Source organism: Grampus griseus (assembly GCF_964374135.1).
Source record: "Grampus griseus genome assembly, chromosome: 5".
Lineage (NCBI taxonomy): Eukaryota > Metazoa > Chordata > Mammalia > Artiodactyla > Delphinidae > Grampus > Grampus griseus.
The window spans coordinates 27,350,706-27,368,034 of record NC_138998.1 but is presented as its reverse complement, the minus strand read 5'-3'; the positions used below and the strand labels follow the sequence as shown (position 1 = coordinate 27,368,034).

The 17,329-nt window shown below is 46.4% G+C and overlaps 1 protein-coding gene across 3 annotated transcripts in view; it reads right to left on the bottom strand.

Moving 5' to 3' along the window:
• Positions 1–405: 405 nt before the first annotated feature.
• Positions 406–17,329, bottom strand: part of NMNAT3 (nicotinamide nucleotide adenylyltransferase 3) — a 117,373-nt gene continuing 100,449 nt past the window's right edge. For 2 of the 3 annotated variants that reach the window (XM_082655582.1, XM_082655583.1), the window contains exons 3-5: positions 14,185–14,368; positions 9,184–9,266; positions 406–2,960 (exon numbers count right to left, since the gene is read on the bottom strand). In XM_082655582.1, the coding sequence (XP_082511708.1) occupies positions 2,617–2,960; positions 9,184–9,266; positions 14,185–14,368 (611 nt within the window). In that variant the 3' untranslated portion in view covers positions 406–2,616. The remainder of the gene's footprint in view (positions 2,961–9,183; positions 9,267–14,184; positions 14,369–17,329) is intronic. The other variant, XM_082655584.1, reaches the window with a different exon arrangement.

Sequence of the window (17,329 nt, the reverse complement as noted above, 5' to 3'; positions counted from 1 at the left end):
CATCACTTTTCCTGGACACTTATAGCTGTTTGCTGTTTTCCATTTTTTTTTTTTTTTTGTGTGGTACGCGGGCCTCTTGCTGTTGTGGCCTCTCCCGTTGCGGAGCACAGGCTCCAGACGCGCAGGCTCAGCGGCCATGGCTCACGGGCCCAGCTGCTCCGCAGCATGTGGGATCTTCCCGGACCGGGGCACGAACCCGTGTCCCCTGCATCGGCAGGCGGACTCTCAACAACTGCGCCACCAGGGAAGCCCTTCCTTTTTTTTCCCATCCTTTGCCTTCTGTACTCCACACAGAACAGTGGGGGCAATGTTGGAAAGCTATTCACCAGAGTAAATGTGATGGAATTTCAGCCATACGTTCAGTTTATTCAAAACAAAATGAATATTTATTATAACAGGGGCTATTCTAGGCCGATGCATTGAATGGCTTGCAAATCTTATTCAAATACAAATACTGAGTCAGTAGGTCTGGGGTGGAACCTGAGAGTCTGCATTTCTAACCAGCTCGCAGCCTGAGAATCTGCATTCCACCCCAGGATGAAAACACTGGGCCTGGGAGCACACTTGGAGTAGCAAATTTCTTGGCACTTAGGATACAGCAGCGAAGAAAACAAAGACTCCTGCCCTTGGGGAGCTTCCAGTTGGGCTAGAAAGTGTACTGGACCCAAAGAAGGGTGGAGAGGCTGAAGTCAGAGGCACTCGGAGTCTTAGAAAATCAGCTGGAAGAGAATTTAGAGGATGTCTAATCAAACCTCCCCATTTTGGAGACTGGGAAACTGAGGCTCACAGTGGGGAAGGGAGCTAGTTAACATCACCCAGCTTGCTGTGCCAGCTTTTGGGCAGGGCTGTTTGATTCCTGTGCCCCTGAATTATGAGGGTCCTTAGGAAGTTCTTGAGGGCAGAGCTCATCAGGGTGGGGGGATGGCCAGCAGCTTTACAGGTTGCAGGCGTGGAAGTCTGGAGACTCCCACGGGATGGCCCCACTACTCTCCAGGCAGGAAACCCTGATTTCCTACTTCACTCATGTCCATCCTGACACACCTGCAGGCACTGGGATATATTTGGGGAGATACTAGATTCTTCTCACTGACCCTTGGCGTTTCTGCACGATTAAATTTGTAGCAAAGATAAACCAGGGTAAAATCCTGGAGAAGTAAATTCTAAATGAGTTCAGTCATTTGGTCAGCAAGTGGAAAGAGTAAACTCAAACAGAGTTCGGCCAGTCAAAACCTCTTCCTAATCGGGAGTGGAAGGAAAAATCCTGAACATACACACCAGCTCCTGTGGGCACCTTTCGGGGCTCAGCAGAACACAGCCATCAACCCAGAGCTTAGAGAACCATTTGCTTGGTGTTGAAAAGCAATTGCTTCCTCCACAGCTGGTACCCGGGAATGGAAACTTTTAAATTCATGCCAGTTCGATTGGAACAGTAGCAAATTTCATGGAGTAGCTAAAAAGAAAAGCAACAGCTGGTACATCAGGCATTAATAATATAACAAAGAAAGAGAAAAGAGAAACTTTTCATTAGTGCTTTTTGATGTCAATTTATTATTTATCCCTTCACCAATATTCAAACAGGCAGGCAGTCATAAAACATTCAAAACGATCTTCTAAAACAGTCAAGGCATCTGTTTTACCTCCGTTCCTTTTTAGAAACCTGGAAATCAGGAGCCCTGGCATTTATAGAATAGCTGTGTTTTAAAAAATAATATATATATATATATATGTATTGTATCAAAAATATTGTTTGAGGGGCTTCCCTGGTGGCGCAGTGGTTGAGAGTCCGCCTGCCGATGCAGGGGACATGGTTTCGTGCCCCGTCTGGGAGGATCCCACATGCCGCGGAGCGGCTGGGCCCGTGAGCCATGGCCACTGAGCCTGCGCGTCCGGAGCCTGTGCTCCGCAGCGGGAGAGGCCACAGCAGTGAGAGGCCCGCGTACCGCAAAAAAAAAAAAAAAAAAAAAAAAAAAAAATTATATATATATATATAGTTTGAGGATCACTACCTAGAAAGCTTTTAGTTTAAATTTTATCAATGGCCAGTAGGCAGGCAGACTACGGTTTGTAAAGGAAGATTCAATGTCAATCAGTAAAGTGTTGCTTCCAAATTTTGGACTCCTCCATGAGCATTACTTTGTGGAAACAAGGCATTGACAAAGCCCACTGTTTGGTAATTAGCATCCTGTCAAGTCTCTCCAATCAAGACCTGCAAGCTGCACCTGGTCCTAGTTAAAACACACTTTGTGGGCAATTCTGACCTGACCCTCAGGGGCCCCCTGCCACGTGCAGAACTGCCTTCAGTGCGCAGCCATAACTACCATTTACAAAATAAGAAGGCCTCTTCATCCAGAGGTTCTGAGAGCTTCTGTCTAAACCTAATGACCTGCCACACCACTTTAACTTCTGTGATAAATGTCCATCCTTGTGATGCAAACATTTGCTCCTCCCCGAAGAAGGTATCTCTTCCTGGGACAGAAGATGCCTCACAAACAAAATTATTGTTGAAACAAACCAAATGAAACAGGGAAAAACTCTGGAAAACAAAGACTGTAAGCGCCCTGTCCTCAGGACGAGACCAGTGGAGGAGGAGGTGGCCCTCCCCAGCTCAGCTACCCTTCATTCCTCTCCGGGGCTGGCGTAGAGGTCGTGCTCCTTGATGTAGGCGATGACGGCATCGGGGAGCAGGTACTTCACGCTCTGCCCTTGGCCCAGGGCCCGCCTGATGTATGTGGCACTGATCTCGTTCTGCACTGGCTCCCTGGCCAGGTGGATGTTGTCCTGGTACCTCTGCAGGATGGGCGAGCCCAAGATGTACCCCTTTGGGTCGTGCCCTGCCCGGTCCACGCACACCAAGCCGAACTTCTCCACTATTTCTTGGATGTGCGTGTCTTTCCAGAGGTTGGGGGTCTGGAAGGTCTTCAGGACATCTGCCCCGCAGAGGAGCTTCAGCTCAGGCACAGCTGGAGAAACAAGGGTGGATCCCAAGAAAGTTACAGAAGGGTCATGGCCAGGAATGATAACATCATATTCTGTTTGAAATTTTCCAAAAATGCTTTTCTTGGAATGTACGGGGAACTCAACATCTCCGTGTTCATGACTTAAAAAGCATGTAAATGAATCTGAAGTTACTTCAGGGACGTATAGTTGTAATACTTTAATCAATAAATCTTTTAACATTGGCAAAATGCCAAGTAATACAAAATGGATTTTTTTTTTTTTTCAGTGTTATACCACAAGGCTGTCTGTGGTTGCCGGACCCCATAGCAGAGTCCAAAGGCGGCTGTGCTGTACCTAGAACCCCGTCTTCTGATAGAAGGTGAGGTTCTTAAAGTCCTAGGACTAACAAGTCACTGCCTTTCTCAAAATCTATTTCAGCCCTAACACCTGGTATTTTTAGAAGTACAATCTCATCCTAAAGGTTAATTATAAAGGATCTGTGGGTAACTCAAAGGTCTCTAAGACCCCAGCTGGTGACCTTTTCATCTGTTTTCAATAAAACAAAGCTCTAGAACAACTGATCGATGTGGCTAATCCTTTGGCATTTGTGCTGCTAGAGAATGATGATTATGATGATTAAAGAATACTTAACACGTATTGGTTGTTTACTGTGGGCACTATTGCTAAGCGCTTTATGTGTTTAATCGCATTTGAGCCTCAGAACAACCTCAGAAGGTAGGTGTTATTGTTGGGCCCACTTTGCGGAGGGGGAAACTGAGGCACAGAGAGGTGCATGACTCATTTAAGCAGAGGAGTCAGGATTTAAATGCACACAGCCAGCCTCCAGCTGGGGCATTTGAAACCGCTGGGCTCTGCCTCCGCCTGCTGGCAGGAATTGTACATGCGTCACCCTGCCTGGATATTCCTGGCACCATTCCTGTTCAGGTCCCCTTTGAATGGGCTAATCGGAAAAGGAAAAACCAAGTCCATGCTAGAAGCAACCAGCAGGACCTCTAGTCATTCTGGAAGCCGGTTCTAGCTTCAGTGAATGGCAGAGGCTGGGCTTCTAGGTCACGGGCATCTCTCAGTCACCCTGGAATCTCAGCTGGGAGAGGCTTCAGGGATACCAGCTGCTGGGGAAAACCTGATGTAAATGGTCGGTTTAGGCTCCTCTATTGTGAAACCTTCGAAGGGATCCGGACGTGGACCAGAGAGATGAGTTTACAAACGAGCACCAGACCAGCCGTGCACTGCAAAGTGAGAAACTAGAGATGTCATGGACAGGTCAGAGTTCCGGCCTCAGTCGGGCACCGGCTGCTGTGGGGCTGGAGCTGAGATCCTTCTCTGGGCCTCAGTTTCCCATCCATGAAATGGTGGCACTGGACTTGCTTACTCATTTTAAAGCAGCAGATGTAATTACAGAAAACACACTTCAGACACTTTAGCAGCGTAACTAGGACTCTAGTGCCAGACTTCTTAGATTCAAATCCTGGCTCTGCGGTTTGACAGCTGTGTGACCTCAAGTTTAAAATGGGGATATTAACAGTGCTTATCTCATAGGATTATCTTAGAATTGAATGAGCTTATAAATGTAAAGCACTTAGAACAGTGCTTGGAACAGAGAAAGTGTGACATATGTTAACTACTGTCCATCCGTCCATCCATCCCTCCATCTTTACCTAGTTATCCACCAATCCATTCATCAGCACATCCATTCAGCACTTACGGAATATCTCCTAAGTACCTGGCCTTTTAAAATCAATAAAACTGCATTTAAAAATTATTCAATAACTTAGACCCTTTTCACTCATTTGGGCTGGTCCCATTGCCTACAACATGTATGTGGATCCAAACTGCTCTGCACCTGTGAGATTTTACTCTAATTTCTTATTTATTTGACCATTGTAATGTAGCAAGAGACCACTGTTCGACCTTTCAAGCAATTGGGTTGCTGTTATGTGGTCTTCCTATGGGGGAGGTTAAATGATGTGCACTGAATTCCTGGGTCTTCTGGGGTCTGAGGCACACCACCCTGTTCCCACAGGTCAGGGATTCTCATCCTGCGGATTTCCGTGGGAACGATTTCCACATATCCACTTCGATATTAGATATTGTTTGAATTCATTAACAATGACAGTGTGGAATATGATTCACTCTGAGCCCTTGCCCAGAAGAGACAAGTACCCACACCTGTCCCGTCCCCCAAGTCAAAGGCATGTCTGTGGGACTGGTGTGATGGCCATACGCATCTCAGATCCCAACTCTGGGCAGTCCTGTCATCAGGCCCCCCAGAGGCATTCACATCTCCCTTTCAAATCCATTCACATCACTCTTACAAAAACTGCAGACCGAGTGACTCTGACTGTCTAAGTCCAAAGTCTGTAAGTCTGAGGTTTTGAATAAATACTGCCAATTTGGTTTGTCCTAACAGTGATATAGTGACATAAATAGATGTCCGTGGGCCTTTGGGGGCAGTGTGCTTTTTGAATGGCCACAGGCTTTGGAAAGCAGAGGAAGTAGAGATTAACACAGAAAGTGGGAGAAGCACCACCAGGACCTTTCCCTGTGAATGTCCAGTTGCCCTAACTCTTTGACATCAAAAGCACCAATCCTGAGGCCAGTCAGCCCTGGGTTCTAATTTAAGATCTGCGAGGAGCCTGGGATGGTTATAGCTGGTGGGCCTGTTTCCTCAGCTGTAGTAGGGATAATAAAGCCTCCTTCGGGAGTTATGGAAGTTGAGTGATGGAGAGAATGCAATGGAAATCTCCTGCTTAGTGCAGGCACCGAAGGTGGTGTCCGGAGCATAGGACTTCTGGGTCTAGACAGGACACCCAAGATGCAGCCAGGTATTGGCAACTGAAGGGTGGCACCCAAATTAACCTTGGAACAGTCAGTGTGAAATGGAACCAGGTGAAGCGTCTGCTCTGGTTGTATGAAAGGAGAAGGGGGCTGAGCTGTGCTCGGGCCCCATAAGCCAAGGCAGGGACCACATTCACAAGCGACAGAGGCGGCCTGTTAAAGGACTGAGGCATCATCCACCCCAAAGCGTGACACCCAAGCAGCCCAGGACAAGGCAATTCACACGCCTCTGGGTGAGTCCAAGGAGGACTGCAAATCACAGGAGTGATGGGCAAAGCAGGGCTCCAGCGGCCAGAAAACGCTGAGCTCAGCCCCAGAGGAGAACAGCGTGTGACAAAACACACGGCACACAAAATGGTCCTTTAAAAACGTGTCACCAGTAACATACAAGCGACCTCATCAAAAGCCAGGTGAGAAAAAATCACCTGCCTTTTTGAAATTGCTCTAGTTCTTTTTTTCTGATGACAAACATGAAATCTATGTCAATTATGGGACGTATGGAAAACACATAAGTATTTAAAGTAGAAAATAACAGCAACAATAATTCTTTCTACAAAAAACTCAATATTTTGGCGTATTTCTTCAGTCTTTTCTATTTAAACATGCAAATAGATGTGAAAGTATATTTACATATTTTTGTATACTTGAGATTACACAGTATTGTATCCTGATTTTTTCCCATTCCCCTCCTAAGTGTTTCTCCATATCATGAAAACCTTTTGTGTGGATTCTTCATCCTGTATATACAGAACATCCTATCTACATCTTATATATACAGTGTAACTTACTTATACATTCCCTTACACTTAAACACTAAGGTTGCTTTTATTTTCTGCCATTATAAAAATTGCCACGATAAACATCCTTCTGCATGTCTTCATCCCAATTTCTAAGTATCTCCTCAGCCAGATTCCTAGAAGGGGAATGTATCAAGCAAAGGGCACACACATTTTTAAGGTCCCTGCTATATTTTGGTAAATTGAAAAGCTCACTTTTCATTCAATGCAAACTTCCTTTTTTTTTTGCGGTACGCGGGCCTCTCGCTGTTGTGGCCTCTCTCGTTGAGGAGCACAGGCTCCGGACGCGCAGGCTCAGCAGCCATGGCTCACGGGCCCAGCCGCTCCGCGGCATGTGGGATCTTCCCGGACCGGTGCACGAACCCGTGTCCCCTACATCGGCAGGCAGACCCCCAACCACTGCACCACCAGGGAAGCCCTAAACTTCCTTTTTTAACAGTTACTTTGGAAGAGAACAAGATGAGTAGGATTTAGGGTTTGAACAGAGAGAAAGGGGATAAGGAACAAACCCCCAACATCATAGGGCCAAACAGAGCAGACTAGTAGCCCCCTGGAAAGATAAATCCAAAAAGAATGCAGGGTGAGCTTTGGGGGAGGGAAGGACTGGTTTCACCACAGGGAAGTGGGTTCCAATCTGGGCCTCACAGGACAGACAGGTTTTCAACAGGGAAGCCAAGAAGGGAAGGGGGAGGGGGGGCACACCAGGCAGAGACAGGGATTCTGGAAGCATCTGCAGAGAGCTGAGAAGCTGGGAGCCTAAGCATGGCCTTCCTCCTACCTCACTGGAAGCTACTCCCTTCCTTCACTGTGGGCTCCAGCATCCTGAGCGGCATGGAGTGCCCAGCACTTCCTGCCTGTGTGCCTTACTCAGCCGCCCCTCTGTCCCCGAAACATCCCCAGCCCCAGATAACCTGCTGATCCCATGAGTCATGGTGCAGGCGTCACCTCCTCCAGTCCCCCTAATCCATGTCTGGACTCACTGCCATTCACAGCCTGTCTCCAGCTCAGGGCAGGGGCTGGGCACCGGTCTCTGTTCTCAGCCAGCATCTCTAGAACCCTATTAGGAGTGACTGCTGAGCCAGAGGTGATTCAGAAAGAAGGCAGAGGGCTGAGAATGCACACTGTGTGCTGTGCTCGGGACTGGGGGACAGATGAGGTGCCCATGCTGGCAATGGAGGGGGGCAGACAGGGAGACCAGGGGAGTGTAATAAACATTGTAGAAGCTGATCATATAGGAGACTCTGTAGCTCCTTCTTTCTTGGATTCCCACTGTAGTGCACAGTTCCCCAAACTGGCGGTAAAGCAGTTCCCCAGCGGGCCTATTAAATATCCAGAGTCCCAGGCCCCATTCCCCCTCAGCAGGTCTGAGGCGTGGCCTGGGAATTAGCATTTCTAACAAGCCTCACAGGTGATTCTGCTGTGAGTGAGCCTTTGGCCAGCATTCAGGAACTGCTGCAGGAAACCTTTAGGGCATTTTCAAGTCCTTTTAATTAATTGATTAATTAATTATAAACATATATATATTCTTTTTCAGATGTTTTTCCATTATAGGTTATTACAAGATATTCAGTATAATTCCCTGTGCTATACAGTAGGTCCTTGTTGTTTACCTATTTTATATATATAGTAGTGTGTATATGTTAATCCCAAACTCCTAATGTGTCCCCACCCACCCTTCAAGTCCTTTTAGAAGAGTGTTTCCCAGTCTGTGTTCTGGGGAGCACCGGTTCTGAGAAACACTAATATGCATTAAAAAGAGTCCCATGATTAAAAAGTGCTAAGCACGCCACGAGCCTCTCCCCTTTCTTTCAGAGTCACAACGCACATGAACATAGTAAAGGCTCTGAAAAGTCCTGCAGTAAAGACACCACTTTAAGTTTGCTTAACCGTGACATTCTGGAGTCCTTCTAATAGGGAAATAGTGTCCCACCAACTAAAGTTGGGAGAGCCGCTGGAGTATTGGCCCAGTAGGACCAGCGATTCCCTGCTCATGGCACATCCTGCCCCCCCCATCACTGTCGCTGCTGCTTATGTGCCTGAGGGGCTATGCATTTGACCCCCAGTACCAGGGCTGCCATGGGAGGTACTCTGAAATCACGGCTGACAAGATTCCATCAAACACCAGGAGTTGACAACAGGGTAGAAACCCAGGGATACAAATTAAAAGGCTAATCCAAATCAACTTTACATGCCTTAAAACATAGGTTTCCTCTTCCAAGTAAAACACTGAGTAACACTGCTATAAAGTATTAGTTTAAGGGATATAATGGCACATTTTGTTTTCAAAAAGACTAAGGCTTTCAAAAGCGGCCCAGCAGCACCCGGAAGTTGATGTCTGTGTAGCCCTGACTGTAATCCAGGTCACGAGCCCAAGTCACAAGTGTAGGTAAACTCCTTTGGGGCAGAAAATCCCGATTTAGCATAACGATTTACAAGGGATGGTGGCAGATTGGTTAGTTGACCTTTCAACGTGGGAAGTGGGAAGTGTCACCCCTAGCAGGCTTCGAAAGCTCTTATCTGTGCCCAGTGGGCTGTGACTCCCGAAGCCCTGACATCTCACCCTCCCACAGAGGAGAGGGTCAGCACCCACCTGCGGGGGCTGGAGAGTCAACCTTGCCTTGGTCCAGGCCTTCCTTCCAGGGCAGAGATCTGAGAAGTTCGCTGTGATGATGCCTGTGTTGTAAGCATATGGGTTCAGGGGGCATCCATGTGGCCTACAGTCCCCCCAAACCACCCGGGGGGGGTCCTCTGATTTTAAGTCTCAACCTGCTTTTGTCCATTTTAGGTAGCTCATTCCATAAATATTTGCTGAAGGCCTACTATGTGCCAGGCCCTGTGCCAGGTGATGCGTCTGGGCCCTCACAGACCCCCGCATCCAAGGCAGCTCACAGCCTTCTGTGAGCCCCGACTGAAAGGAGGAAATGAGCAGAGTTCTACTCTTTTAGTATTTTCTTTCAATACCTCACTTTTTACAAAAAAAACTGAATAGGGATTACAGACCTGGGCTATTAGAATCAGACCTGAGTTCAAAATATAAATTTTCAGTTGTAAAGCTGGGATAATACACCTACTTTTTAGACTTTTGTGGAGGTAAATGAGCTAACACACAGTAAGCACTGGCACAGTGCACGGCCCACAGCTGCCTCTCAAGATAGAGGCTCTCTCGGATCATGGGCTAGTACTTTAGAATTTGACAGGGTGATGCTCAGAGCCTGGCTTGGAGCCAGACTGCCTGGGTTGAATCCCAGCTCCCCCGCCGGCCAGCGGTGGGACCCCGGGTGGGCGGCTTCCAGTCTCGGCACCTGCAAAACGAGGAATGATGACAGTGCCGGCTTCCCATGGATGGTTATGAAGATGAAAGGAGTTATACATGCAAAGCCCACCAAGTGGTGTGCAGCACAGAGCGAATCTCATTACATGTTAGCAGTTCAGATATGATTAGACTTACACCCATATGGCAGGCCCGGCTCGTTAAGCAATCTATCTTCTGCAAATCAAGAGATACCTGCGCCGTCTTCTTTTTAACAGAGCACAGGTAATCACTATGTCTTGTATCAATTTGATCTTCCATCTTCCACCTCCCGTATTAACTAGAGCTGTGTCTGGGAAGGAGAAGTGCCTGGTGGGAGAAGCATGTGTTTGTAGCCAGAGTGGCTGGGTTCAAGTTTAGGCTCTCCTGCTTGTACGAGCCTGGGTGAGTCACAAACACCCTCAGGGCCTCACTGACCTCTGTTAATTGCTCAGGAAAGTTAATGCCGGCCTTGTCTACCCTGAGTATCACAAGGCCATGAAGGCCAAAGGCTTCTCCCCAGCTGGGGAAGTGGCTGAATGCTGAGTATTATTTGGAGTGGGTGAGATTGCCTGGGTTGGAATACTGGTTCCAACTAGGAGCTGTGGAATCTTGGTGGGTGCCTTAAGCAATCTGCCTCCGCTTTCCTCATCTGTAGAATGGCAGACAATGACAGTACCCGCCCGAGAGAGCTGTTGTGAGGTTGAATTAAAGAGCTTAGCACAGCCCATCCACAGAAAAGTGCCCAATCAACGTTAGCTGTTATTAGTATCCTTACTCTCAGTCTGTCTTCCCCACCAGATTGTGAACAAGGAGCTCATTTAATTCATCCTTATATTCTTGGTACCTAGGGAACTGCTTAGTAAAGTCAGCTGAATTCACGAAGGATGGACGGGGGATAAATACATACATTTAATTCAGGTCCAGATTCCCTCCTGATGGTCTCAGAGACTCAGCTGAGTCTTCTCAGGGCCTTGCTGGACTCGTCTGTGTTTCCATTACTGTCTTACTGCTTTGGTTTTAGAAAGCTTCACCTCTGAGGATTCACTCCCGGGTTAGTCTGGAATCTCGCACCAGACTGAAGTAGGTTTGGGTCTCACCTCCACTTTCTCGCTGTAGGACTTTGAGTATGTTGCTGACCCTTTCAGAACCTCTGTTTCCTCATCTGTGAAATGAGGCCAAACTCACCTACTTCTCAGAGTTGCTGAGCTGACTAGATATTATATACCTGGCACACATAGTAGGTGATCAATGAAAGCTAGTATTATTTTATTTTACTTCCTTGACGCTCCTGGTTCAAGTTGGCCCTACTTTGAATCAGCTGGAGCTCTGAACTCTGGTGTGCAAATGATTATCTTTAACGTCAAATGCATCGTCCTCACAGACCTCCACTCCGCCTGTGTTGGGTGGGAGGTCATTGCTTCCTCTTGTTGCCTGCCTGAGGGTTACCCTGGTGTGCCCAGCCTTGGACCTGACGACTGTCCCTGGCAGCATGTTCTCTGTGTCCTCAGCAGCCCCTGGTCTCCAACAATACCCAATCAGAAGGCCATTGTGGCAGAAGCAGAGTCAGCCACATCGTGGTCCCACCCGTAGATCACTGGTTTTGAAGATGGCCATAAGCATGGCTTCAGAGTTCAACAGAATAGGGCTCCACCACTTGCTTATTTGTTGTGCGACTGTGGTTAACTTAGCCTCTCTGAGCCTCAGTTTACTCATCTGTAAAATGAGGACGACATAAGAGCATGTTTGCCAAGGGGCACGTGAGCTGCTGCTGGACCACATCAAATGGCATCGTGACCGAGGCCCTCCCCCATCATGGGGAAAGGGCAAGTGAAATCAGTTATCAAGTGCCCTAAAAGCATGAAAGCTGGCCCAGATTTTTTAAAAAATTAGAGTAAAAATAAAAAACCTAATAAGGAGAAAAAGAACACTCACTAAGCCCTACAGTGACTTGACTTCATAGTGACATATGTCACTGTCACCATGACGTAGATTCACTGCTGAGTCCACCAAGAGGACACTAAATGGAGCAAAGGGTGGGGTGGATTTCTACAATGCTTCTAGAATCACCTAACTTGACAATTTTAACCAGATTTTCAATCTTAAAAAAAAATGCTTTTGGTAATTTTAGGAAAACATTAGTAATTAAACAAATTTTCGAATGAAGCCCACCCCAAATACTGACAAAAAGTCTTAATCAGCTATCTCATAAAACAGTGTTGACTATATCAGTGGGTTCTCAACCTTGGCTGCACAAAATAAATCATTTGGGGGCCTTTAAAAGTACCCATGCCGAGACCCTGCCCCAGAAAAATCCAAATCTCAGGTAGGGAAGGGTGAGCGTTTAGAAATAGCTTCCCAGGTGATTCCTACAGCCAGGACTGAGACCACTGGTTTGGACTCACCCCGGTACTAAGCATAGGGATGATTCACACACTTGGTGACTGAGGCTGTGGATCTCAACCCTGGCCTCACGTTAGAATCACCAGGGAGCTCTTAAAAATCCTAAGGCCCCGTCCTAGACCAATGGCATCTCAGTCTCTGGGGTAAGACTCAGGCTTCCGTACTTTTGAAAGCTCCCTAGGTGATTCAAGTTGCAGCCGGGGCTGAGAAGCACTTGTCTAAAGGGTACAGTTAAAAAAAAGAAAAAGAATGTGTCCTGTAAAATCTTAGGTCTGCATTTTGCAGCAGGTTATTAATTACGTGGTACTGCAGTCAAATCCTACTTACCTGTGAATGGCTTATCTGTTACGAGGAGACATTATGGGCGCGTTAGGGATGCAGGGAAGGTAGCTAACATTATTAAGCACCTACTATAAACCAGGTGCTTTCCGCCATCATCTCACGTAGTTCATACAGTATCCCAGTGAAGTAGGTGGTGTCATCCCCATCTTAGTAGGTGAGGAATTGAGGCTCAGAGAGGCTAACTCATTTACATCAAGTCATTTCGATAGTAAATTTGCCTCCAAGATCTGGGCCCGAGGCCACACTGCCCCGCGCAGGGTGGAAAAGGAGAGCGTCTCTTTGTTTCTGACTACATATTAAAGCTAAATGATTTGTTGGGTTCTCTGATTTGTTTCTACTCCCCTCTGTTAGCCTCGATAAATGAGAGCTGACTACACTGTTTATTCGAAAAGGGTGATCTAGGTGTAAATTTATTACTTAAGTTAAGAAAAAAAAGAGAAGCATATATCTAACAATTATTTCATATTTGCTCTCCTTCAACTTGACAACAGATTAAGCAGTAGCACTGTAACTGCTGAATGCTTCTAGCTGGTTCTTTCTCCAGTAAAGGGTAAGTAATAAGAACCATGATGTGGAAACTAAATGTTTACCTTTGCTTAAAAAGGCAAACATTTTTCTCCCAAGTGACTTTGAAGATTAGTAAAAAATAAAAACCAATCCAAATTATGGACAGGGCTGTCAATCATTCATCCTGGTCCCTTGTGTCTCCTATTCTCTGACAATCCTAGTGCTTCCACATAGATCAAGACACAGCCCACAGTTTGCAATCCCTTCCAGCAGAGCTGGCTGTCATTAGTGACAGGCAGGCCCACCTCACAATCCCCTCTGACAGGCAGGACAAGTGGGACTTCTTGCTTCTCTAGCAATCTCCCAGGAAAGCTTCCCAGACAAAAGTCAGAGACCCACTGTCCTAAGATACAGGGCTTTTAAACGGCTGCATTACTTAAGCTGAATGCTAATAGCAGTTCTAAAAGAAAAAAAAAAAATCCTGTGTAATTATTTCTAGATTCATAGTTTTTTCTTAAAGTCTAGATTTATAGAACCTAGGATTTGTACACTTGGAAAAGATGGCCTATTATGTTGATGCAGTTTTCAACCTAGTCAGTGATGACAATAATAAAGGGTCTCACTTACTGAGTGTGATGATGTGGTTCTGGGTCAAAAAAGTGATTTACATTTTCACATAATGCTCATTGGGTTATGCTGTCCCCGTTTTGCAAGTGAGAAATGTGTCCCAGAGAAATGTCATGTGCCTAATGTCACACAGCTACTGAGTGGCGGCCCTGGAGCCGAGATGTTACAACCCTCTGAAACAAGACGGGGCTTTCCCACAAAGTGTATCCTGAAGGGCAGTGGTTTGTGAGTTTTTCACTTAGGACCTCTCTGAGAATGTGAATCTGTTGGTCTCTCTCCCTCTAAGGAGAAACACTTGCAGGATTTGGGTGAGAGGGGCTGACTGAAGCCCCACTCAACACTCCATCCCTGCCTGTCACCCTGTGGACTCTGCAGATGTGACCGTGGCCCCTGCTCATCCCAAGGGCATATGCCCACCGTTACCTCAGCACCTTGACTGTCTCCATCCACTGCACCTGCTCACTCTCCCAGGGGTCCACCTGGATCCAGTCGGACGTCTGCAGGGCCAGCCGGGCCATGGCCACCCGGTGCCGGGCAGCCACGAGGTCCTTCTTTCCGTAGTTGTCATTGACAGGAGAGATGATACCCCCGATCACCTGGTACCTGCCTAGGCAGCAGAGAGCAGTGGTGTTGCTGGTACAGGACTTTGTCACCTGGCAGCTGGAATTCAGGCAGGTGCTAAAAATCTTGGGGTCTCGTCCTGAGTGGGATCAGACCCTAGCATTCTCTGCTGGGCGGGCCAGCTCCCTTGGGCCAGGTAAAGGTGCTACCTCAGGAACCACGTGCCTCTCCTCCAGAGGCTTCTACACCCTGGAGTAGCTGAGAGCATGCCGTGAGGGTGGAGCTGAGGCAAAGCTCCCAGATAGCAATGTGGACGGTTAGGGTCAGAATATGCTGGAGGAACACGATGACTCCCCCTGCCTGGGACTTACAGGGGCACTACTGTCCTCTAATCATGTTTGGGACAACAGTTACACATGGTTTCTAGCTCAAGTAGGGGATTTTGTGGATCAAAGAGGAAAGCATGACATTTAGCCTGAACCAGGTGGGTGGGTGACGGGATGTAGGCTCACTGCACAGGCCCACCATTGGCTTTGGAGGACCGTGCTGTTAAGGGAACGGGAAGGCCTACTTTGGAAAAGATGTAAGCTGTCTTATGAGAGATGTTGCATGGCTCAGTGACTGAAGAATGGGGCATTATAGGTTTAGAGCTGCAGTGAATTGTAGAAGCTACAGAGAACCACCATGGAAGGAGTATGAATGGGTCTGAGAGAGACTGTGGCTGGGACTTGGGTGAAGCTCTAGTTCTATCACTCACTAGGATGTCTTAGGCAACTTACCAAGCTATTTGCAAAAATAAAACGCTTAGCCATTTGAACTTCAGTTTTCCTACCTGTAAAATGGGATAATGCCTGCTTGGCAGGACCTCGTGGTAAGGACGAAATTAGATAATGTTTATGAGGGGAGATAATATTTTGACTTCGTATATGATACATTGAAAAAAATTGTGTTATAAAATATCATATGCATATAAAAGGACATAGAGTTTGACAAAGAGTTATAAAGTATATCCTGTTCTAATCCTCACCTAGGTTAAGGAACAGAAGTTCCCTATCACAGCCTCCACACTCTGATGGAAGCTCATCACTATTCTTACTTTTATAATATTAATTCTCTTGCTTTCCTTTATAGCTTTACCATGTATTTATGCATCCTTAAAATACACAGGTTGATTTTGCCTGCTTTTGAAACTTTTAAATATGGAGTCATACTCAATGTATTCTTTCATTAAGCCTTTTTCACTTTGATAAAATTCATGTAGTCCGGGGCTTCCCTGGTGGTGCAGTGGTTGAGAATCTGCCTGCTAATGCAAGGGACACGGGTTTGAGCCCTGGTCTGGGAGGATCCCACATGCCACGGAGCAACTAGGCCCGTGAGCCACAACTACCGAGCCTGCGTGTCTGGAGCCTGTGCTCCGCAACGAGAGAGGCCATGATAGTGAGAGGCCCGCGTAACACGATGAAGAGTGGCCCCCGCTTGCCACAACTAGAGAAAACCCTCACACAGAAACGAAGACCCAACACCACCCTAAATAAATAAATAAATAAATAAATTAAGAAAAAAAGAAGAGTAAATCCTATTAAAAAAAATTCATGTAGTCCAACCAGTTTTATTGTTGCATAATATTCTTTTGCATGATTACATACCAAAGAATTGATCTATCTTACTGTTGATGGAGTTGGTTTGATTCTGGCTTTAGACAGTTACCAACAATGCTGCTATGAAAATGCTTGCACAAGTCTCCCTGTGTGCACAAGCATATCTTTCTTAGGATATGCACCTACGAGTGGAACTGCTAAGTCATTGGGTAGATGTATTTGCAGCTTTACTAGATAATGCTAAAAAATTTTCTACAATGGTCATAGATATTTACTCTCCAACCAGCGGTGTATGAGCGTTCACTTGCTTCACACCATCGAGCAAATAACCATACAGGGTTATTGTCAGGATTTTCCCATCTGATAGATGTGTAGTTATATCTCATTGTGGTTTTAATGTTCCTTTTCCTGCTTACCGATGAGCCTGAGCATTTATTCATATATATTATTAGACGTTTTAGCTTAATTTTTTTTTTTTTTTTTGCGGTACACGGGCCTCTCACTGCTGTGGCCTCTCCCCTTGCGGAGCACGGGCTCCGGACGCACAGGCTCAGCGGCCATGGCTCACAGGCCCAGCCGCTCCGCGGCATGTGGGATCTTCCCGGACCGGGGCACGAACCCGCGTCCCCTGCATCGGCAGGTGGACTCTCAACCACTGTGCCACCAGGGAAGTCCTTGAGCTTAATTTTTTCGTGAAGTGCCTGTTCAAATCTTTTGCTCATATTTTCGGTTGTCTGCCTGTTTATCATTGATTTGTAAAGTTCTTTATCTATTCCAAATATTAGCCCTTTGCTGGTTGGTTACATGTGTCATAAATACCTCCTCTCACTTGACGGCTTGTCTTATTCTTTTTATGGAATCCTGTGAAAACAAACTTTCTTAATTTTTATGTAGTTGGGTTGTTAGTTTTTCTCTTTTATGGCTAGTGCCTTTTGTGTTATGAGGACGTTTTCCTAATTACCTCATAAAAGCTCTATAGTTTTGTTTTGCACATTTGTGTCGCTGTGCATGATGTGCATCCTATTAAATTATTTTCCATTTGGATAGTCAATTATTCCAGCATCATTTACCAAAAAGACCTCTTCTGCCCCGCTGCTGTGCATTGTCACCTGTGTGGAGCTCCTAGTGTCCATCTGTGCATGGGCCTGTTTCTCCGCTCTCTATTCTGTTATGTGGCTGTATTTGCTATCCTTGTACAATGTCACACTGCCTTGTTTAATAGAGCTTTAGTACACATCTTGATATCTGGTTAAGTAAATCCTCCCGCCTGTTCTTCAAGAGTGTCTTCGCAATTCTTGACTTTTTGCATTTTCCACATAAATTTTAGAAAGCAGTTGTCAAGTTCCACAAAGATGAAACAGCTCCCCAGCCCCCCAAAAACCCTGCTGAAATTGGATAGGAATTGAATC